Below are 21987 nucleotides of genomic sequence, written 5' to 3' on the forward strand. Positions count from 1 at the left end.
AGGCCAGGCTGGATGGGGCTTGGAGCAGCCTGGGATAGTGGAAGGTGTCCCTGCCCATGGCAGGGGTGGCACTGGGTGATCCTTAAGGTCCCTTCCCACCCAAACCGTTCCGTGACTCCCTGATCCCTTTCTTTGCCCTAAAGTTCAGCAAAGACACAATTTGAAGGCCTGGAACTGCCCCTGTTATTTTTTCCTCTTCCCATTTTCTATTCCCCCATCACCAGCAGCATTCCCAGCATCCCAGATTCACCAGATCCTTGGGAATTGACCCTCAGCTCCTCATTCTTCCAGCACATTAAATTCCAAACCAGCCTGGGCACATTCCTACCAAGCCATCCAGTAACGTGGGACTGGGCTCGTGCCCAGGGGGAGGAAAATCTCCAGCTGAAAATTGTCCAATTTTGTGCTTTTTGCCAGAGCTGCCAGGGGCTGGTGGAGGCAGCAGGGGCTGAGCTCTGCAGCACAGCAGGGCCTGACTCTGACGGAAACCATTTGGGCTCTTCTGGGAGCTGCATCATTCCATGACACAAATTTCCAGTCGCAAATAGCAACAGGCTCCGGGAGGAGATGCAGGTGGTGGGGCTGTGATTAACGAGCACTGCATCTGTCACTGGAAGTGGGAATGCCACTGGACCAGCCCATGGCAGGGCAGGATTCAGCCCGGCTGAAAACCTGGCTTTTTACAGCATTTTTTCCCCCTTTCTTTCTCTTCCCACAAAAAAAATAATTTCCTTGGGAGCCCGGTAAAAGAGGAGATTTTCCTGGTTCCTGTTGCAGCAGCAAAATCCCAGCGTGTGAGGAGCCAGCCCTGCTCCTACCACCATGAAATCCAGGTAATGACCCAGAACTGCTGGGAATTAGCGTTTCATTCTCCCGGCCCTGGCAGAGAGCTCCCTGATGGAAATTGATTCCTGGCTTTTCCCTCTGCCATTTCACACGCCCGAACAGCTTCGTTTTACCCGCCAGGGAATTCCGGCCACAGGGCTGCACACAGATGGCCCCGGGAAGCACCTGGTTAATTAATGGGGTGTTAATGAGCGCCTGGGGCACGGCAGGGGCAGGGCAGGCCAGGAGTGTGACAGGGACACCCTGTGAATGTGGCAGTGACACCCCAGGAGTGTGGCAGGGACACCCTTTACATGCAGAAGGGACACCCCATGAGTGCGACAGTGACATCCCACAAACGTGGCAGGGACAGCCCATGAGTGTGGCAGGGACACCTCTGACTGTGGCAGGGACACCCTGTGAGTGTGTCAGGGACAGCCCGTGAACATGGGTGAACTCAGGGACAGCCCCTGAGTGTGACAGGGACACCGTGTACTTGCAAACGGGACACCTCTGAGTGTGGCAGGGGTGCCCTGTGAATGTGACAGGGACACTCCATGAATATGCCAGGGACACCCGTGAGTGCGGCAGGGCCACCCTGTAAATGTGACAGTGACACCCAAAGAGGGTGCCAGGCAGGGACACCCCCTGAGTGTGACAGGGACACTCCCTGAGTGTGACAGGGACACCAAACGAGTGTGACAGGGACACCGAACAGCACAGCAGCTCCTGTCCCGTGCCCACACCAGGGACACGCTCTGGGATGTGACCCGAGTTGTGGATCTGGGTCCATCCCGGCGGTGCCAGCCCCAAAGCCGCCGTGCCCTTGACGGGTTCCAGCACCCCAAACTCCCGGTGATTGTCCCCAGCGGGAGCTCCCCGGTTTAATCTGATCCAGCCCCACCCCACCGCCCAGTTTGGGGCTATTTGGGTAAAACCCCGCTGCCAACCGCGGCACACGGGGCTCGCCGGCGGCGGGGACGGGCCGGTCCTGGATGTCCAAGCCCTTCCCTCGGCCAGGCAGAGCGAGGCACTGACCCAGGTAAGGCTCAGGCAGCTCCAGGGACGGCACTGCGAGGCAAAAGAAAGTTTTTCAACCCTCCTTCACCTCTGCAGCTGCAAAGGAATTGGGGGAAATCCGCTTTTCCCATATTCCGTTCCTGCGGTGTGTGTGGGAAGCAGAACTCGGCGGGGCTGGGTCACATTTAAAGCAGGACTGAGCTGGGATTTGTCTCCGTCTTCAGTTGTTTCCTGGTTCTGTGGCTAATTAAGAGTGCCATAAATTGTCAGATGAAGGAATTGGTTGGTGCCTGGGGTGTTTGTTCCTCGGTGAGGTGGGAGTCGGCTCCCACCGAATTCCCAAACACGTTGTGGTGTGCTAACAACAAGAACAATTAGCTGAGGGTGCAGCCGGGTGTTAATTGCGAACTGAAATCCCACCCAGAGCCTGTTCAGGTCAGTTCCATCCTCTACTCCCTGTTTTCCTGAGCAGCGCTCCGGGCTCCCGGACATCTCCCTGGCTCAGGGACTGCTCCGTGCTCCTCTTGCATTCCTAAATCCCAAACCTTCCCAGGTGCATTTTGTGCTCGTGCTGACAGCACAGAACTGCGCTCCTGGCGGCCCCTGTGTGGCAGCCCTGACGAATGTTAATTGGGGTTTGATTCCGGGATGGATCCGGAGGGAAGGGGGTTTTGGGGAGGACGGAAGAGTGGCAGGTTCGGAGCTCTGCAGGGGAAGATAGGGGGACAAGCACTGAATTCTGGATGTGTCCTGGAGTTACCCTGCGTTGGGTGGGAATGTTTTTATTGTTAAAGCAATTTTCCCTTGGTTTTATCCAAGAGGCAGCCCGTGAGCAAATCCAGAAACTCCCCCTGAGCCTCAGCTCACCCCTTGCACAGGTGGGAGTCCCCGCTGCTGTGGGTTCCTGGAGCACTTCAAGCCGCTGGAAGGATTTTTCTTTCATAGACCTCTTTCAAAAGAGAAATTAAAATAGAAATCCACGGTGAAAAATCATGGGCATGTCTGAACGGAGTTTGGATTTTCATCCTGAGGGCAGCAGAGGAGGGGGAGCAGCTCCAGGAGGCACCTCAGAGCCTGCCAGTCTCGGGAGCAGGGATGGGGACAGCCCCTGCAGCCCTGTCTGCTCACAGTCCTCCCACCTCGCAGGAATATTGCAGGGAGCTGTGAAAGAGTGGGAAAATCAGGGGGGAAAATGTCCCAGACTGGAATAATCCCCATTTCAGAGAGGGGCAGAGGGGACTAAACACATTAAATCCTGTCCATCTGCCTTGGGGGCTGAAGTGGAACACGGAATTAGAGGATGGAAGTAGGGAAAAAAATGTCCTTTAAAAGTGATGCTGGGATTTTGTTTTTAACTTAGAGCAGGAAAAAGGAGACGTTGAGCCCCTGAGGGAGGATGTGGGCTTACACCGTGGGCTTCACCATCCTGCCCCACGTCGGAGGGTTCCTTGGCTGGTTCCTCAACCGGAAGGAAATCCCAGCGTGGTACGAGAAGCTGAAAAAGCCTTCCTGGTGCCCATCCCGCAGAGTGTTCCCTGTGGCCTGGACCGTGCTGTACACGGGCATGGGGTGAGTGCTGAGACCGCTGCCTCCCGTCCTGCTGCCCCTGGCACAGCCACAGCAGCCCTGCCAGGCTCTGCCCGGGGGTTTGGGGTATCCTGGACCAGCCGGGAATGTCAGGTGTGAGCCTGGCACTGCGCTAGCGGGGGCACAGCCTGGGGGAGGTGCCACAACCAGCCATGGCACTGGGCAGGGGACAGGAGCCACTCAGGTGTGGGGCAGGGGAGGTTTGGGAGGAGCGAGGGACATGGAATCATAGAACGGAATCATGGAATGGCCCGAGCTGGAAGGACATCATCCAGTCCAACTCCAGGCCCTGCACAGACACCCCAAAATCCCACCCTGGGCATCCCTGGCAGCGCTGTCCAAACGCTCCTGGAGCTCTGGCAGCCTCGGGGCCGTGCTCATTCCCTGGGGAGCCTGGGCAGTGCCCAGCACCCTCTGGGGGAAGAACCTTTCCCTGATACCCAACCTAAACCTCCCCTGAGCTGTTCCCTGGGTCCTGTCCCTGCTCCCAGAGAGCAGCTCAGTGCCTGACGTGGATGCTGCTGTGCAAACACAGCTCTCCTGCAAACCCCCGGCGGGGAAAACGCTCCTCTGGCCCTCCCAAGGGTGGCTGCGGGCACTAACGAGTGTCCCTCCTCACAGCTACGCCTCCTACCTGGTGTGGAACGACCTGGGTGGCTGCAGCAGCAAGGCCATCGTCCCCCTGGGGCTCTACGGGGCTCAGCTGGCGCTGAACTGGGCATGGCCCCCCTTGTTCTTCGGTGCCCGCAACCTGAACATGGTAACTGGGGCTTTTCAGCCGGGTTTGGGGTGCTTTGGAGCGGTGCTGAGGAGAATTATGTGACCGTACAGGGAGCTTTAGCCCAGCTCCAGCTGCCCGTGCCCCTGGACAATGGTATCAGCCCCCTCCAGCCTCGGCCCGCTCCGATAGCCAGGTGGGAGATGGGGCCGGGCAGTGCCAGGGCTGCACCCCCCAGTTAAGGGTCCGGGCTGGGAGATAAAGTCCTTTGGGGGGTCACACCCTGAGCGACAACAGCACTGTCGGCATCCCCGGCGGGGAGCAGCTGCCGGGGGCTTATCGGGCACAGCCAGGGCGGGGCTGGGGCACTGCCACACCCGGGCTGGGCCACCAGGCACTGCCTCAGGTGCCAGAGCCTGAAGTGACAGGGGCACAGATGGGGATTTGCGTTTCCACCTGGATGTTGCCACTCTGGGGGTGAAAGGTGGCATTGGAAAGTTGGTTCAGTGGCCACGGCCACCACCCCGAGCGGGTTCTGTCGTCAGCAAAGGGGACGCGCGCCGTGAACAGGGTGTTAATCTGCGGGACTCGATAATGAGCAGAGAAGAGCACATTAATTAGTCTCAGCCCCCGGTGTGACACACTCAGATCCCTCTGATTGGAGCCCAGGGACGATGTCCTGGGGTTTGGGATCTCCTCAGCGCGAACACCCCCATCCCTGTCCCACCTCCCCACAACCTGGCCCGGGATATTTTGGCGGTGCCGGGCGGGGCTGTGCCGCTCTCCCGAGCCTGCAATCACCGTGTTCTCTCTGCCGCAGGCCCTGATCGATATCCTGCTCCTGGACGGGCTGGCCATAGGCACCGCGTGCTCCTGGTACCGCATCAACTCGGTGGCAGCGCTGCTGCTGCTGCCCTACCTGGGCTGGCTGGCCATGGCCACCTGCCTCACCATCCGCATCTGGAAGGACAACCCCGAGCAGAAGCCGGGCAAGAGCGACTAAACCGAGGCGTTTGGCATAACGAAACTGTCCTGAGGTGAACCAAGGTGTAAGAATTCGGGGGGTTCATTTTGGGACTTTCCTCCTCCTCCTCCTCCTCCTCTCAGCTCCACCGTGGCTCTGTGAGAGGTTTGCACCATTCCTTCCTTTAAGGGGTCTGGGCAGCCTGACGGGGTTTTCTCCAGCGGGTTTGGGGGCTACAGCTGCTCCCTGTCCTTAAAGCCACCAGGTCAAATTCCAGCAGCCAAATGATCTGGCATAATTCAGGCTGGGAACCCCGGGCACCCCTCACCACTGCCACCACCCCCCGAGAGCTGAGCTTGGTCACACACGTGGCAAATCCCATCTCCTCTGCTGGGACCAAACCAAAATGCCCTTCACTTCTGCACACCCATTTTTTAAGAACTTGGTTTTATTTTTAATCTCTTTATTTTTTAAAAAGAAATCACTTGATTTTTTTTAAAAAGAAATCACTTGATTTTTTTTAAAAAGAAATCACTTGATTTTTTTAAAAAGAAATTACTTGGTTTTTTTTTCAATTACTTGATTTTTAAAAGAAATTACTTGGGTTTTTTTTAATTACTTGATTTTTTAAAGAAATTACTCCATTTTTTAAAATAAATTTCTCGATTTTTCACTCATTGTGCCATTGCTTTGTGTTCCTGTATCCCCTGGTTTGTGCTTCAGCTCTTTATCTGCCAGCAGGGATGGGGCTGGTTCTGCTGGTGGATGGAGATTGGGTTTTGCCTCCTGTTTGGGCAGCATCCCACTCCTTCCCCTCCCTGCTCCAGGATAAAGCAGCAGTGAGCAGCATGCAAATGCTTCTCCCAAGAGGAAATTCCTCTCTTCCACCTCAGTGTGCCATTCCTCATCAGAACTGAAAAACTCACACCAGTGCCTTTGAAGAAAACATTTCATTTTGTTCTTTTTCTCAAGTGCAGAGACACGAGAATCCGTAAAATTTGTGAGGCTGCTCCCACTGCCTGGAAGGCTGTAATTAATTATTTAATTGGCAAAAAGCCCCGACAAAGTCTGTCAGGTGCAGTGCCAGTGCCTCATCCCAGAGCATTTCCATTCCGTCATTAATCAGGAAAGGTTAAAATCCAAGGAATTCCGAAGGAATGGGATGGAATCGGACACAAGGGGTGCATGGACTCATCCTTGTCCATCCCTTACCCCGGCCTTTTGTAGAAACCTGAGCTCTGGGGTCTCCAGACAGAATTTATGTTATTTTGAATTGCTAAAAGCATGAAATGTGAAGAGAAGGGGCACGTGGATCATCTTCCTGGCACTGGCTGTAATTGGGGCTGTAATTGGGGGTGGGGGGGTACCCCAAAGGGGGTGGGAGGGCTTTGCTGGGGCTGTAACATAAATTGTATTCGCTTTGAATAAAAAGAAGCTATTGGGGTTTTTTGGGAGAATAAAGAAATAAATCCCAGTTATTCTCGCTGTATTGGTTCCAAAAGCTCACAGGATCAAGGGAAGGGGATTGGGAAGGCTCCACAGGTGGATTCATTCCTGGGGCAGGTTGGGAGTGCATGGCCCAGGCGGGTTTGGACCCCAAAAGTGCCCAAGGCCCCTCCTTGGGGACAGCAGGGCCACATTCCCTTGGGGACATCTCCCTGAGGGGCTCCTCTGTCCTGTCACCCCAGCCCCGAGGTGAGCAGGACAATTCCTGGCTCTGGGCTCCTCCCTGACTCACATCGAGCTGGATTTTGGGAGATGCTGGATGTTCCTGGATCCAGCTCAGGCAGAGCTGGGGCCTCAGCACCACTGAGAATTGAACCCCAGGAGCTGAGAGCAGCTGGAATTTGTAGTTCCTCATAAAATTGGGTGATTCTGATCCATTCTTTTTCCCCCTGGCTCGGGCTACCTTTTCCCAGGGCTGCTGCCAGCCCAGGGCTGTGCTCACCCAAGGAAAAGCTGCAGGAAAAGGCCGTGGAGCAGCTGAGGCTGGGAGCAGGAGCAGCCCCACAAAGCTCTGCCAGCAGCACTGGAGACATCAAAAGCTGCTTTACAAAAAAAAAAAAAAGAAATAAAAAAGAAATCCTTTAACACTTCAGGGCTTTCTTTTCTGTGTTACCACTGTGCTTATTTACAGCTCCTGTGTCTCCCATGCCCAAGGACAGGTAAATGGGAATTATTTCTCCCTCCAATGAAGGCGGGGTCTGGCTGCACATTGGATTTGGGGGAGTCAAGGCTGATTTAGGCTCGGCCCATCCTGTCCTCAGGGAACAGGGATGAGCAGGGCCATCCAGAGAGGCCAGGAGGGATTAAATGAACCTTTATCTCCTTTTGGAAAGGGGAGAGAATTATTTAAATCACATTTAAATTGGTGGCTCTCAATCTGGCTCATACCTGCAACTCTTTAATAACATTTCCAATTAAATAGATGAATGCATATTTGATCAGCTTTCATAAATTGGGTCTATTTCCTCTTCGCACTTTTTTTCTGCAGGCAAAGGAAAATCTGAAATCAAGATTAATAGATTTTTCCCCACGTTTGCCCTCCCCATTTTCCCAGCTGCTGGGACTGGCTGCTTTGTTCTTGTTTTCCTTCCAGTTTCTCCTCCTCCTCCCTGCCCACCTGTAAGAGCAGCAGGAGCTTTTCTTTGCCTCCTGCCTCTTCTTACAGGCAGCAAAAATAGCAAATGTTCCTCCCTGTGCTATCCAGAGCAGCTTGAAATCAATCGGGAAAATTAAATTCAGCGAGAAACCCTCCTGTATTAATATTTAAAGCATCACTTGGTGCATTTGCTGTTTAAACAGATACACTGAGCCCCCCTTGCATGAAAATAACTTTAATGACATTTCAAAGTCATCTGGAGGGTTTCTTGCCCAGACTGAGCAGCACAGCCCCAAACCAGCCTTGGTTTCACAGAATCCTGGATTGGTTTGGGATGGAAGGCGACTTCAGGATCGTCCCATCCCACCCCCTGTCGTGGCAGGGACACCTCCCACTGTCCCAGGTTGCTCCAAGCCCCGTCCAAGCTCGTGTTTGTCCAGCCCCAACTGCAGACCAGCCCTTGGACAGGGCACAGTGTCCCAGCCCAGGGATGTGCCGTGGTCCCCGTGACTCCTGAGGGGCTCCCAGTGGCTCCCAAGGGCTGGTGGCACTCGGAGCCGCCTCTCTGGTGGCACCCGTCACTCCAGACTCCAGCCCCTCTCTCCAGGAGGAGGAATTTCCCATTAAACTGAGGGTGCCCCTCGGGCCCAGTGGTCGCTCCCTGGATGCTGCAGCCTCAGGATTTGTGCACAGCCAACCAACTCCTCCTCCTGCCTTTCCCTTTCTTCTCTCCTCTCCTCTCCTCTCCTCTCCTCTCCTCTCCTCTCCTTTCCTTTCCTTTCCTTTCCTTTCCTTTCCTTTCCTTTCCTTTCCCCTTCTCCTTTCCCCTTCTCCTTTCCCCTTCTCCTTTCCCCTTCTCCTTTCCCCTTCTCCTTTCCCCTTCTCCTTTCCCCTTCTCCTTTCCCCTTCTCCTTTCCCCTTCTCCTTTCCCCTTCTCCTTTCCCCTTCTCCTTTCCCCTTCTCCTTTCCCCTTCTCCTTTCCCCTTCTCCTTTCCCCTTCTCCTTTCCCCTTCTCCTTTCCCCTTCTCCTTTCCCCTTCTCCTTTCCCCTTCTCCTTTCCCCTTCTCCTTTCCCCTTCTCCTTTCCCCTTCTCCTTTCCCCTTCTCCTTTCCTTTCCTTTCTCCTTCCCTCACCCCATGATTCCCCAGCTGTCCCAGCACTCTGGCTGCAGCAGGACGGAGCTTTCCCTGAGTTGCCGCAGCCTGGAGCTGTGCTAGAGCACCCAGTGAGGCGCCAGCCAGGGTTTGGCACCTCCGTGCAGGTGACACAGCCACCCTGCCAGGCCCTGCCCCGGCTCTGGGTGCTGCAGGACCGAAATTCCTGTGCTCGGAGCAGCTCCAGCAGGGCTGGAGCTCTCTTTCCCCCAGAGCTGCTCCCAGGAAACGACAGCAGGAGCTCACATGCTGCTGGGAGCTGTCATTAACTCCCAGTTGGGCTTGGAATTAATTGGGGAGGCAGCAGCGCCTGCCAAGGCTCCTCATGTGCAGGGGTGTGAGGATTGAGCCAGGGAGGGTTTGGCTGGGAAGATAAGGCAGGTACAGAGGTGAGAGCATCCCTCAGCTGGGGCTCAGCCCAGCTGGAGCAGCTTACACCGGGATTTGGGCACAGCCCAGCTCAACCTCGTGGGACAGGAGCGTTTCCAGCCCTTCCTTGAAACCTTTGTGGTGCTGAGGCAGGAGGAGAGGGACAGGTGAGAACCCTGAAGGGAGGGAGGAAGGAAGGGAAGCTGTCAGTGTTTATTTATTTATTTGTCCCGTGGTTACAGCTGGAAAAAGCAGGAGGGGGCTGGCTGCCAGACGATGTCTCTAGGGAGATGTTTTGTTAGTGCCACCAGCTGTCCCCTCGGCATGGAGAGCACGGCTGAGCCATGACTCACCCGGCCAGGCTCTTATTTCACTCTCACATCTATCCCGAAATGTTCCTCCGGCCCCAGAATGCCATAAAAGCGGCCTTTTCCTGGCACGGCCTGTGGCAGGCAGGTGTGGGAGATGGGGAAAGGGAACAGGCAGGTTAAATCCGGGAATTCCTGCTGCAAGGAGAGGGACAGCACACGACCTGCAGGGGACACAGGCCCAGGGATAAGCAGAGATCCCTGTTGAGGAGATAAAAGCCATCAGAGTGCTCAGAGGTGCCTCTAAAGTCACTGGAGAAGCTGCTCTGGACTTGGATGGATGAAGTATCCTCAGTATCCATAAATCCAGCAAAGCCTGAAAGCTTCTCCCAGCACAGGCTGTCCCTTAGCCCTGTCCTGGGTGTCCCCTGTGGCTGAGCTGTGACCCCCCCGGCAGGGCTCTGTCTGTGAGGGGCTGAGGGAGCTGGGAAAGGGGCTCAACCTGGAGAAAACGGGGATCAGGAGGGACCCTGTGGCTCTGCACAACTCCCTGACAGGAGGGGGCAGCCGGGGGGATTTGGGATCTTCTCCCAGGGAACAGGGGCAGGAGGAGAGGGAACAGCCTCAGGCTGGGCCAGGGGAGGCTCAGGTTGGACAGCAGCAGGAATTTCCTCATGGAAAGGCTTGGAAAGGGCTGCCCAGGGAGGTTTGGAGTGCCCATCCCTGGAGGTGCCACCTGGACGTGGCACTGAGTGCTCAGGGTGGGGATCGGGCACAGGAGGGACTCGATGATCCCGGAGGGATTTTCCAGCCTCGGTGATCCTGGGATTTTATGAACAAATTCAGAGCCAGCTGGAGAAAATATTAAATCAATGGGGACAGGGACAGGTGCAGGGGAAGCTCAGTACAAACTCTGGCTGGCAGGTGCGTGATTTGGGGTCCCCTGAGCGCTGCTGGGAGACCCCTCTGTGAGCCCCTGGGGACACGTTTGGGGTCACAAACAGCCACCAGAGCCCTCACCCACCCCCAGCTCCAACACAGCAGCTCCGTGGTGCCCTTTTATATTTTTGGCTGCAGTGGGGGGAGGATCGTGGCTGTTCCAAGCGCTGCCCTAGAAGGAGCTGGGAAGCAGCTGGGAAGGGCTGGAGAGAGGGGGAGCCTCGGTGCCACATTCCCCAGATTAGATTAGAGCTCAGCCCCTGGAGGGGCCAGACTAAAGCTGCAGCAAAGCTGGGACCTCAGCCATGAAGAGCTTCCAAAAATAAAGCAGAGTGGGTCAGAGGGACTGGAGAGGGGCTGAGATGCTGCTTGAAAATATCAGGATTAGGAGGAAATGAGCTGTCAGTCATTGGGAGAGGATTCCCACCCCAAAAGCAGCCCCTGAAATGTCAGAGGTGACAGCAATCGGCCAGGAGAGGTGGAACTTGAGCGTCGTCACCACGCAGGGGGCAAAACACCACCCCTGCCCTGCAGGAAAGTATTTTAGGCTTAAAAAGAAATAAAACCCTGCACCGTGGAAGATATATGTTCCATGGATAGGATGTCTTGGAATTAGTCAAATCCTTGGTTGGGCTGTCACCACAGAGCTCCAGATGCCAGCTCTGTCACCTAAACAACACCAACTAAACAACAACTCCTCAAAGGGGTGCTCTGTCCCCAAAAACTGCATCCATGGTGGCACCGAGGAAAAGCTCCAAAGGATATCCAGCACGGCAAGGCAGGGTGATGGCAAGGGGGCTGGGAAGAACAGCCAGAACTAATTATCCGTGATAATTTATTATTCATTTTCTCTGGTAATAAATGACCTGCCCGATGGCGTGGATTTATTTCACTTTGTGATGGTGCAGCCTCCTCACAAGGCTCCAGAGAGCTGAATTGAACAGGATCACAAAGGCTGAGCTGGCTCCCCCAAAGCAGGTATTCCCACTGATTTGATTTTTATGGAATACCTCTTCTCAAACGAAGAGCAAGTTTTTCCACCGACACTGACTGAATACTCCATCAAACACAGCTGAATATTCCATCTTTACTCCAGGTTTGCTGGTGGTGCGTTCTGAGCTAAGTGCAGAGCCCACAGTTCTGCAGGTTTTGATTTCCAATGTGCTCTGATTCCAAAATCCTGCACTGCCACACTTTTCCCTTTTCCTTTGCCCCGTGGCATGGCCAGGATTGGTCCCTGGGAAAACCTCGCCCAGGTTTTCATTAAGCTTGGCTCAGGTGGGATTGATGCAAACTGTAAATGATTGAAATGGAGAGTGAGAAGCTGGGATAATTTCATACAGTCCTGAAGGAAACACAGAGGGAAAACCCCTCCAGCCCAGATACGTGCCAGTGAACTGGGAATTTATGGAACACTCAGAATTTATGGGGAGGAAAAACACAGAACAATGGGAGAAGCAGCACTGCTGCCCACTGGGAATTCCAGCTGGGCTTTCAAATATTTGGGACAAGGTTCTGGCTTGGATTTACAGCTCCAACAAGGAGATTTCCCCCTCAGAGTCCTGGATAAGCAGGGTGGGAGGAACCACGGGTCTCCTGCTGGGATGCTCCAGGTGATCCACAAAGCCAAACCGGCCAAACCCAGGGATTTTCCACCAAAACGGCCACGACCCCTTCCCCTCCTGCCTGAGCTAGGCCAGGCTGAGCTGGTCCTTCAAGGTCAGCGATGGAATCCACTGGCAGAGGAGGGAGAGGGCTGGGGGAGCAGGGAGGTGCCCCTTGCCAGCCGTCTGTCACCCCAAGGGATAAATACACGCTTGAGCTTCCAGGATTTTCCATCAGGGAAAATTATGGGCTCATCCCGCCCACTGCGAAGTTGTCACTTGGTTTGCAATTAAAAGGGGAGCAAGAGGGACTGCTGAAAGGAGCTGGAGAGAGCAGGGGAAGGAGGTGACACCTGAGAGCCCTGGGTCACCCAACCCCATCCAGCCCCTGCCGCTGCTGCTTTGTTCCATATTTAGGTCCTGACAACTGTGCCTGGGGCAGGAACTCCCAGCCCTGTTTTCCCTCCTCCCTCAGCTCCCAGAGCTCTCAGAAATTGCTCTTTCTCTCTCCCAGTGGCCAACGGCTCGGTGCCAGTGTCCTGGGGAAGATGGCAGAGAAGCAGGAGGAGCCCAGCAATGCCCAGAACGGGGAACCCGACAACGCCGAGGAGGGAGAGGGGAAGAAGAAGAAGGTGAAGAGGGAGGACCTGCCACCCTTTGAGATTGTGACAGGGTAAGAGATCGGGATTTAAATATGGAATTGGGGGTGTTCAGAGAGCTCTGCCTCAGCTTTTATGTGGGGCAACACAAGCAGCATCTTCTGGTGGTGCGTTTCTGAAGAGCCTGAAATGGTTTGGATTCGTTGTGGGGTTCTGTTCTAAGTTTTGCTGACTTTTAGAGGATGGACTCCCACCAGGCAGGCACAGAAATCCACTTGTTTTATAGGAACAGCTCTGTTTCTGCAGTGCTGGTTCTCTCCCAGCCCTGCTGGTGGGATGGGGACGGAGGTGTTGGCTTTAATGAGAGCTCGGTATTGATTTCTTGCTGTGATCAATGGCTCTTGTCTGAGAGTTTCTCCACCTGTGGATCAGGAAAAACACACCTTGATCAGGAAAATCACCCTATGGCTGCTTGGCTTGATGGGCCTGAGGGCCAGATTTTTCAAGAGACCTAAAGGTTCCTATTTTCAAGAGCTCCACAGCCACAGCTGGAACCCGACTTTCCTAAAGGAACCAAAAAGCCCAGCTAGCAGAAAGGCTCCAAAACAAGAGGCAGTTTTGAAGGCAGCAGGCAGCAGGGAGCCTGGCTTTTGGAAAAGCAGGATATCACAGGGAGCTGGTGGAAGCTGAACTCTCAGCCATAACTGACAGCTGCAAGTAGGAAAAGCCCTCAGTGTTTGCTCCCTCCAAGCATTCCCAAATGCTCCCCGGAGGAGCGGCAGGATGAGTCCTTCTCCCCTCACATTCCCCTTATCAGTCACCAAAGGAGTGTCCCAGCAAATAAACCAAACCCAGGATTTCTTCCAGCTGCTTAAAAGTAAAGCTCAGACCTCCAAAATATCCCCTGGAATCCCTGTGCCTGTGCCATGGGCTCTGGCAGGAAGGATTCTGCAGGTGAAATTTGGCTGCTTGTTCTGACCAGGTTGAGTGAGGCAGGACAGCACCTCTGTCACAAAATTGGGTTCCATTCCTGCCCAGGAGTGGAAAAATCTCAATTTTCTTCTCAAAATGTGACTGCTGTGAAAAAAAAATCCCTTCTTGGGATGGTCTCTGCCACATACAACCATAGAAATAACAGGGATTAGCTGTGGCTTTTAAGGAAAGAACATCCCTCTGCTAGGAATGGAGCTAAGGCATCAACAGTTTTGGCTATAAACCACTGGGAAAAGTTCTGAACACTTCAGACATGTCCTAAAATGAATTTTAATGAGGAAATTGGGTTTTCCAGCCTTGGAGCATTCAACCTGCAGTTAGAAATGCTGAGGGACTGAGCAGGATGTCCAAACTTCCCTGCTAAACCCAAGGCCCTGCGCTCACCACGGCCGAAACACTTCCTCAGCACCATCCTGCAATTAAATCCTTTGTTGGAATGCCATGGGTATCCCAGGATTTGACAGGATTTTCCATCCTGGAAAGGGCAGAGTGAGGAAGCAAAGCAGAAATCCTAAAGGACCCCAAAAGAGGTCCTAAAACCCCAGGGGTTTTTTTACTTTCATTTTGAGAAGCACACTGAGAGTTCAGGCCAGGCCTTGGCCTGGGATCACCACGAGGATTTTTCCAATGATTTACAAATTCCCAGCCAATCAAGGCAGTTGTGTGAGTGCTGAGGAAACACAGCTGCAGCCAGGGAAGAAGCACTTAAACCCAATTATGTTGCATTTCAGCTTTAGCCCTCGGATTAGGGGCATCTCAGGACTGCCAGCCAAGTTCTCACTCTGCTGCTTACAGCTCCAGGAGGAGTCTGGCTTCCAGGAAACTCTGGGAAGCCAATTACTCTCTTTAAGAATATTATCCCATTTCTTTTTTGGCTGAACACAGAGCTGGATGCCTGTAATCCCAATCTGGGGACATTTCCTGACATATTTATTTCCACTTTCCCCAGGTGTAAATGAGGCTCCTTGTAGGAGTAATTCCTTGGGCCTTGTTACTCTCTCCAATAATCCACATTTTAATTCCCTCATTAGAAGTTTTGCTTCCCTTCTGTCTGACAGTGCCAGGGTCACACTGGGCAGCTGCTCTTTCCTCCAGCCCACCTGGTTTCAGCAACTTCAATCCCAGACTGAGGATTCTGCCTCAAATTTTCCACTTTTTTTGGTCTCAGTGTGATCTAACACTTTGCTACCCAGGGAAAACTTTGATAAATTAGGTTGGAGCATTTAGAAATCGCTGAAAAAAAGCCATTTAATGATGCTTTTCAGAGCAGTTGGAGGAGGAAGGTTTCAATTTTGACCTTTCCTATCCTCAGGTGAGCTGTTCCACCCCAGCCTGGTGTCAGAGCAGGGGTTTATATTGAGAATAATGTGGGAATTCAGTGCCTGTGAACAGCTTTTAAATGATTTCCACACACATTTTCACTCTCCACAACCCCCTGACAGGAGGTTGAAGCCAGGTGGGGATCAGCCTCTTCTCCCAGACACCAGGATGAGGGGAAACAGCCTCAAACTGTGCCAGGGGAGGTTCAGGTCGGACATCAGGGGGAATTTCTTCATGGAAAGGGTTGCCAGGCTTTGGAATGAGCTGCCTGAGTGTGGTTTATATTCCTGATTGGAACGTTATTAATTGAACTAATGCAGATTCCGTATTGCTGGGAGCAGAGATGGAGGTGAACATCCCAGCTAAGCTCAGGCACACGCCGAGATAAGCAATAAAATCCATCTGGAAGGGCCGGCTAAATCCAGCTCCCAGTCAATCCATCCTGAGTCAATCCATCCTGGAGCAGGTTGCTGCTGCTTCAGCTGTTCCATCAAAACCCAGAGCCAACCTCCTCACTGCTGTGACCCCTTTGCTGTCAGAGAGTTAAATCAGGGATGAAACTCCCTGTGCCTCTGATATATTTAAAAACCTGATGTTATTGTGAAACAACTCATTGCAGACATGGCTCTGGAATGGGTGTCTCATGTCTGCCCTTCAAAAAATCATTAATTAAAGAATCATTACCCAAAGAGCCACAGGATACAAAGTAGGAAAGCACTATTCTTGGAAGCACGTGCATTTTTTCCTACTCTTTTCCATCCCACTCCCTTCCCCTGTCTCCAGAGCCATCCTGTGAGATGTTCCATCACAAGGTGATCTCTCCTCACTTATCTGGAGCCACAGAAGGAAAGAGCTGGACAATAAATTAAAAGAGTAGATGAAGTTTATCAGTAGGAACTCCAGCAGGAAATCCACCTTTTCACAGCAAAGTCAGATTTGATCCTGGATATTTTACAACCTAAACCTTTGAACACAGAGAAATCAGGGGGGATGCAGTGATTTGTCCATGGTCCCACACTGGGGTGACCCACAGGGGTGACCCACCGGTGTGACCCTTGCCTAAATCTGCCTCTGAGCCCCCTCTCTCCTCTCCTCTCCTCTCCCCAGGGAACGCCTCCCAGCAATCTTCTTCAAATTCCAGTTCAGGAACGTGGAGTACAGCTCGGGCAGGAACAAAACCTTCCTGTGCTACGTGGTGGAGACGCAGGGCAAGGAGTCGGCGACGTGCCGGGGGTACCTGGAGGACGAGCACGCGGCCGCCCACGCCGAGATGGCCTTTTTCAACACCATCCTGCCCACGTGCCAGGCGGGTGCCCGCCACGATGTCACCTGGTACGTGTCCTCCAGCCCCTGCGTCACCTGCGCCGAGAGGATCTGCGAGGCCCTGCGCAAGGACAAGGGGCTGCGCCTCACCATCATGGTGGGCCGGCTCTTCATGTGGGAAGAGCCCGAGATGCAGGCGGCTCTCAGGAGCATGAAGGAGGCCGGCTGCAAGCTGAGGATTATGAAGCCTCAAGACTTTGAGTATGTCTGGAAGAACTTTGTGGAGCAGGAGGAAGGGGAGGAGGCCAAGTCCTTCGTGCCCTGGGAGGATATTCAGGAGAATTTCCAGTACTACGAGGAGAAGCTGGCTGAGATCTTGCACTGAGGCTCAGGTGAGCGAGGGTTCCCAGGGGGGCACTCGTTAACTCTCCTCTCTTTAATTTGGGTTCTGATTTCTCTTACTGTCACTTTCCCCTTCCAGGGGCTCCCCCGTTGCAGATTCCCAAGGGATTTATTGCTTTTCAGTTTTCTCCTCCAGGAACAAAGAATGAAAAAGGTTCCAGGGCCACCAGAACACCTCCCTGTTCTCCACATGGACGATATTCAGCGCAACAGGGAGAGGAATGGAGAGCAAAGGGGATTTTACTCACACCCCCAAGTCTAACCCTAAAGAAATACCACTAAAGGAAATCCCAGTTGTTGCAGAATTCCCTTTTCTGTGGGGTCCTGAAGAGTCACCTCAGAGTCTCTAGGACGTGTCTCTTTTTCCCTCCCTAGGATCAGGAAGGATCCATGAAGAGATGTGACAGACCTCGACACCAGGGACAGTCCTGCTTCCCAAAGCTTTGATTCCAGCAGGATGGAGAGCCAGCCTCTGGAAGACAAGGCCCTGTGGGACTCCGAACACACACACACGACACAGAGCTCTGGTGTTTGGGATTTTTTTGGGTGTATTTTGTTCCTCCCCCTCCCTGCCCCAACCAAACCCGTGCTGTGGTGAAAGGGATGGCAGTGACCCACGGGCAGGCTGTGGGATCACATTCTGGGAATATTTCATGGCAAAAGACCTTAGAACAAAGCTGCTGGTTAGATAAATGCATTAGAAAGGGGAAAAGAAAAGGATTTAAGGTGAAAAAGAAATTTTCTTCCTCTGTTCTCTTCAATAATCAGAGCTGTGATTTAATTCAGGGCCAACAGCTCTCTTCCAAATCATGATGGAGCCCAAGAACTTATTATCAAACAATGATGTTTGGGATATAAAAGCAAAGTGAAATAAAATGGGAAGCCACTGCAAAAGCCAAAGCACTGTTTATTCCTTCTTCTCTACTTGCAAGAAGTCCTAAATTGAACCTGGCATGTCCGAGTTCAAGGACATCCCGGGACAGCCACACAGGGAATATTTTGTAGCTGGGAAGGGAGAATTAAATGCCAAAACAATTTCCAGAGTACATACAAGTGTTAGAGACCAGGATCATTGTCCATGTAAAACAAAGCTCAGGGGATGCCACCAGCAAGGAACCAGAACTAAAACCCAGACACAACTAAGGGGAAGGACTGAATCCATGAGCAGCCTCAGTGCCTGTTCTGGATCAGTTCATTGCTCCAAATTTCTCTTTGTCCAAGGTTATTTTTCCCAGCTACAGCAATTCCCCACCAAACAGGTTTACAAAATATGGGCAAGGAACAGGGAGAGTAAGAATAGGGAGATCCTAAAGACACAAACAGGATTTGCAGCAGCAAAAAACCCCCCAGAACCGACTAACCCAGTCCCTGCCTAAGGAAATCCCATCAGCAACCCTGTCATGCTACAAAATTCCCAACTCCTATGTCCCATTTTTATATTTATTCAACACACCTGGCAGTTTTCTAGGCATTCAGAATGAGAGAAGACCAAAAGATTTGTTATTGTGGGAGGGTGGGAAACCAAACACGAAGGAAATGTCTGTGGTAGTTCCTCAGTTCAGGAACAAACTCTTCCAAATCAGGAGTTTTCCATGGATCTGAGGAACCAGGGGTGTTACTGATCTGCTTTTGTTCTGGGTGACAAACACCAACCTTTGCGTAACAGCTGGACTACAAATGCAGCAAACAAAGAAATGTAAAAATCCCACTTTAAACTCAATCCTGTGAGTTCTTAGAGCACATCAACCTGCTTGGATCCTCACCAAACCGAGCTGTGCAGACTATAAATGATACAGCTGCTGTATAAAACACACCCATCAGGTGTAATTACACCCCTCCCTGCAACCCCCAGCCTGTCCCCAGAACAGCCACAGGGACCCATCCAACAGCAGGGCACTATTTATTGAACACCACAGCATGATCCTGAGCGAGCATGATCTCAGCAAACCAAATTTATGGCCAGAAGGGAGAAATTAAAGTGTTAACACCTGTGAGAACAGGCGAGTGACCCGAGTGCCGGGCAGGACATCGCAAACAGAACAAAGCCAGAGGTGCCAGGGCTGCCTGGGGCAGCTGACCAGCACCAACCCGAACAGAAACCCCGAGCGCCCAAGAGGCAGCGGCTCCGTTTCACTGCGTGGAGCCCCAGTGACACCTGGTGGCTGCAGGGACACACTGGGAGCTCCCGAGGGTTTCCACAGCGCCGCCGCCTCCTGCTAATTAACAGCCCAAATGAACTTCTCTGGAGCTTGTTGCTGCTGGAAGCCCCTGTCACTGTCACACAAGTGAGTGACACCCGAATGCAGAACGCGCTCCCCACGCAGGTTCCCCCTTGTCAGTTCACAGGTTCTGCTCCCAAAATTGGGGGAAATGGAGCTTTTTGACTCTTCTGCTCACAGCGTGTAAACTGTGATCTTGATGTCAGTGTTCTCAAACACTTCCTCAAGGATGGCTGACACCTTTTCCCACTGCAGGCCGTCGAGTCCACATCCAATCCTGGAAGACAAAGCACCAAAAGAGCTGTGGGGCCTCGTGCTGTGCCCACCCAGCCCTGGGAGCAGCTGCAGTTTGAGGTGGCCCTGCCTCAGCTCACAGGGAGAACAAGGAAACAACTCAAATGCGCTTTGCTATTATTGAAATGCACTGGGAAATGCAAATTAGATTTGCCCAACTGAACAGAGGAGTTGGATAGAGGTGGATACTTGAATTCTTATTTCACAGCAGGGGATCATCCTGCAGACATCCTAGAAATCAAACACCCAGTTCCTGAGCCCCTCACCTGGGCATGGAGATGTCGGTGACTCCGTTGTTCAGGCAGTGAGCTTTCATGGCTTCCAAACTCTTCTGCATGCTCTCATAGGTGGGCTTGTGAGAAACCTTCTGCTTTGTGATCTACAGAAAACCAGCAAAGCTCAGCTGTACCTCTGGCATGACCACTGCAAGCCACTGTCTGTTATAAATACTGCTACAAAACACACATATCCCAAAACTCCACACCCACGCTTGCCTCTGTGGAAGGACTTGAACAAAGAACTACATTTCACAGCTTGTAACACTCTAGTTTAGCAGCCAGCTGTGTCCAAGTAAAGGTGAAATGCAGATGCACAGAACAGCTTGGCAATGTTTGAGGACACATCTCACAGCTCTTGCTGAGAGGAGCATTCCAGAAATCCCTCCCAGTGCCTGAAGGGAGCCAACGAGACGGAGAGAGACTCTTTAAAAGGGCCTGGAGTGACAGGACAAGGGGAACTGCCAGAGGGCAGGGTCAGATGGGATACTGGGAAGGAATTGTTCCCTGGGAGGGTGGGCAGGCCCTGGCACAGGGTGCCCAGAGCATCTGTGGCCACCCCTGGATCCCTGGAAGTGTCCAAGGCCAGGCTGGACAGGGCTTGGAGCAACCTGGGACAGTGGAAGGTGTCCCTGCCCAGGATGAGCTTTAAAGTCCCTTCCCACCTAAAGCATTCTGTGATTCCATGATTCCATGAATATGACCAAAACCCCCACAGCTATTAATGCCTGGTATGTGATGTAGTTTAGCTCCAGGGAGCTGTCCCAGTGCCACCCCAGCCCTTACCAGGTAGTAAATGTACCGATCGTCCCTTCGCAGAACCGCCACCTCCCCCGTCTTCTTCTCTAAAGCACAAAAATCAAGGTGTTTTTAAAACAGCCACACTCCACAACCCCAAGCAGCTCCAACACCCTCCCTGCTGGAAGCCAGGAGCTCCTTCAGGCACCACTCACTTTGATCCAGGAGCTCCTGGACGCCTCCAAACTTCTTCTTGAAGAGCACGGCGATGCCGGCGCCCATGCGGCAATCCTCGCTGATGCAGTGGGCCAGGGCGTCCGTGCCCGGGCACGAGAACAGGTCCCCCTTCACACACCTGATCTGCAGAGCAGAGGCAACAAAACCTCCTGAGAGAGCATACCTGGGCACACAGGGCTCTGGTGACTGGGAACTGGGCAGCAAGAGGGGGAGAGTTTGAGTTTGCTGTGCAGGGAGCAAGTGTTTGAGCTGACATGGGCTATAAACCCCACACGTGGAATTACAAGCCCCAGAGACAGAACTGCAAACCAAATTCACAAAATTACAAACCAAGCTCACAGAACGACAAACCCAATATAGAGAATTACGAACCCACCACAGAGAATTACAAACCCAATATAGAGAATTACACACCCCATATACAAAATTACAAACCCACTACACCTTCTCAACAAGATCATTTATAAGTATCATGCGCCCGCTCAGCAGGTAATCTTACAAAATCAAACTTAAAAGGGTAATTATGGGACAGAGAGTACAGCTGGATCAGTGAAACCCCTCTAGCAGCACCAGTCCTGAGGTGTTCAGGCAGGCAGGCGAGCTCCGTGCTGCTGCACAGCATCTGCCACGCTGACACTACACACAAAAAGCACATGGAATTCAGCACTGGCAGCCACTTTGCTCCCAAAAGCTGCGGGATGCAGCCAGTGCCGTGCTGTCAGGGCTGTAGTAAGGGGAAGGGCTCTTTGTACACACAATATCCCATGTAACCCATTTCCTACGCACTCTCTCCTCCTGATCCTTGGAGAAGTGGGTGGCCATGGTAACGTGGGGTATGGAGAAGGCTCCTGCGGCTGGAAAGATGAGAGAAAAACAATTATTAGGAACTTCAAGCTAGGCAGTAAGAGTGTGTTAGAGGGGGCGAGGGTAAGCCTAATTGATCTGTGACAGCGGGACAAACATAACACCGCTAAAGATGCCGGTGCCCCTGACCCGGTCCCACTGCGCCCGCAGCTCCGGCCCGGGAGGAGGCCCCAGCCCTGGGTCACCACACAAGGGGCACCCCCGGCTGCCGCCCTCGTCCTCATCACCATCATCACCCTCCTCCGCCTCCGCCTCCTCCTCGTCCTCCTCCTCCTCCTCCCACCCCTCAGGGCCCCTCGGCCGCCGCACCCGCGGGGCGCAGAGCGATCAACCGGGCCGGGCCCACAGCCTGCGCCACGCCGAGCCTGCCCAGCACCGCCCACATCGCTCCGGCCGCGCCGCAAGGACGGCTCCGCCTCACGGCCACACGGCCCCGCCTCAGCCGGCACGGCGGGTCCGCCTCAGCGGGACATTGGCGGTGCTGCCTCAGGGGCTCCGCCTGGCGGCGAAATGGCGGATCCGTCTCACGGGGATTTGGCGGATCCTCCTCAGCCCACACGGCGGTATCGCCTCACACACCAAGGCGATATGGCCGCACACAACACGGCGGTATCGCCTCACACACCGAGGCGATATGGCCGCACACAACATGGCGGCCGCGCCCCACACAACAAGGCCGCCCAGCCCCACACA

At 53.3% G+C, this 21987-nt stretch overlaps 2 protein-coding genes across 2 annotated transcripts; one reads left to right on the forward strand and one right to left on the reverse strand.

Annotated features, from left to right (window-relative positions):
• The first annotated feature begins 1762 nt into the window (after positions 1-1762).
• APOBEC2 (apolipoprotein B mRNA editing enzyme catalytic subunit 2) lies at positions 1763-17567 on the forward strand. The gene is given in 7 exon segments (XM_032133278.1): positions 1763-1867; positions 3206-3414; positions 4054-4192; positions 12605-12610; positions 12612-12763; positions 16110-16657; positions 17043-17567. Coding segments are annotated over 5 exon segments (1011 nt in total). The 5' UTR covers positions 1763-1867; positions 3206-3241; the 3' UTR covers positions 16651-16657; positions 17043-17567.
• Positions 17568-18548: 981 nt separating this feature from the next.
• Positions 18549-21861, reverse strand: OARD1 (O-acyl-ADP-ribose deacylase 1). The gene is made up of 6 exons (XM_032133277.1): positions 21604-21861; positions 21217-21284; positions 20409-20553; positions 20242-20300; positions 19447-19559; positions 18549-19163 (listed from the first exon to the last, which is right to left on the reverse strand). Exons 1-6 carry the CDS (start codon positions 21677-21679, stop codon positions 19061-19063), a joined length of 564 nt encoding a protein of 187 aa, XP_031989168.1. The 5' UTR covers positions 21680-21861; the 3' UTR covers positions 18549-19060.
• Positions 21862-21987: the final 126 nt, after the last annotated feature.

This window comes from Corvus moneduloides, chromosome 24 (assembly GCF_009650955.1).
Source record: "Corvus moneduloides isolate bCorMon1 chromosome 24, bCorMon1.pri, whole genome shotgun sequence".
NCBI classification, from domain to species: Eukaryota; Metazoa; Chordata; class Aves; order Passeriformes; family Corvidae; genus Corvus; species Corvus moneduloides.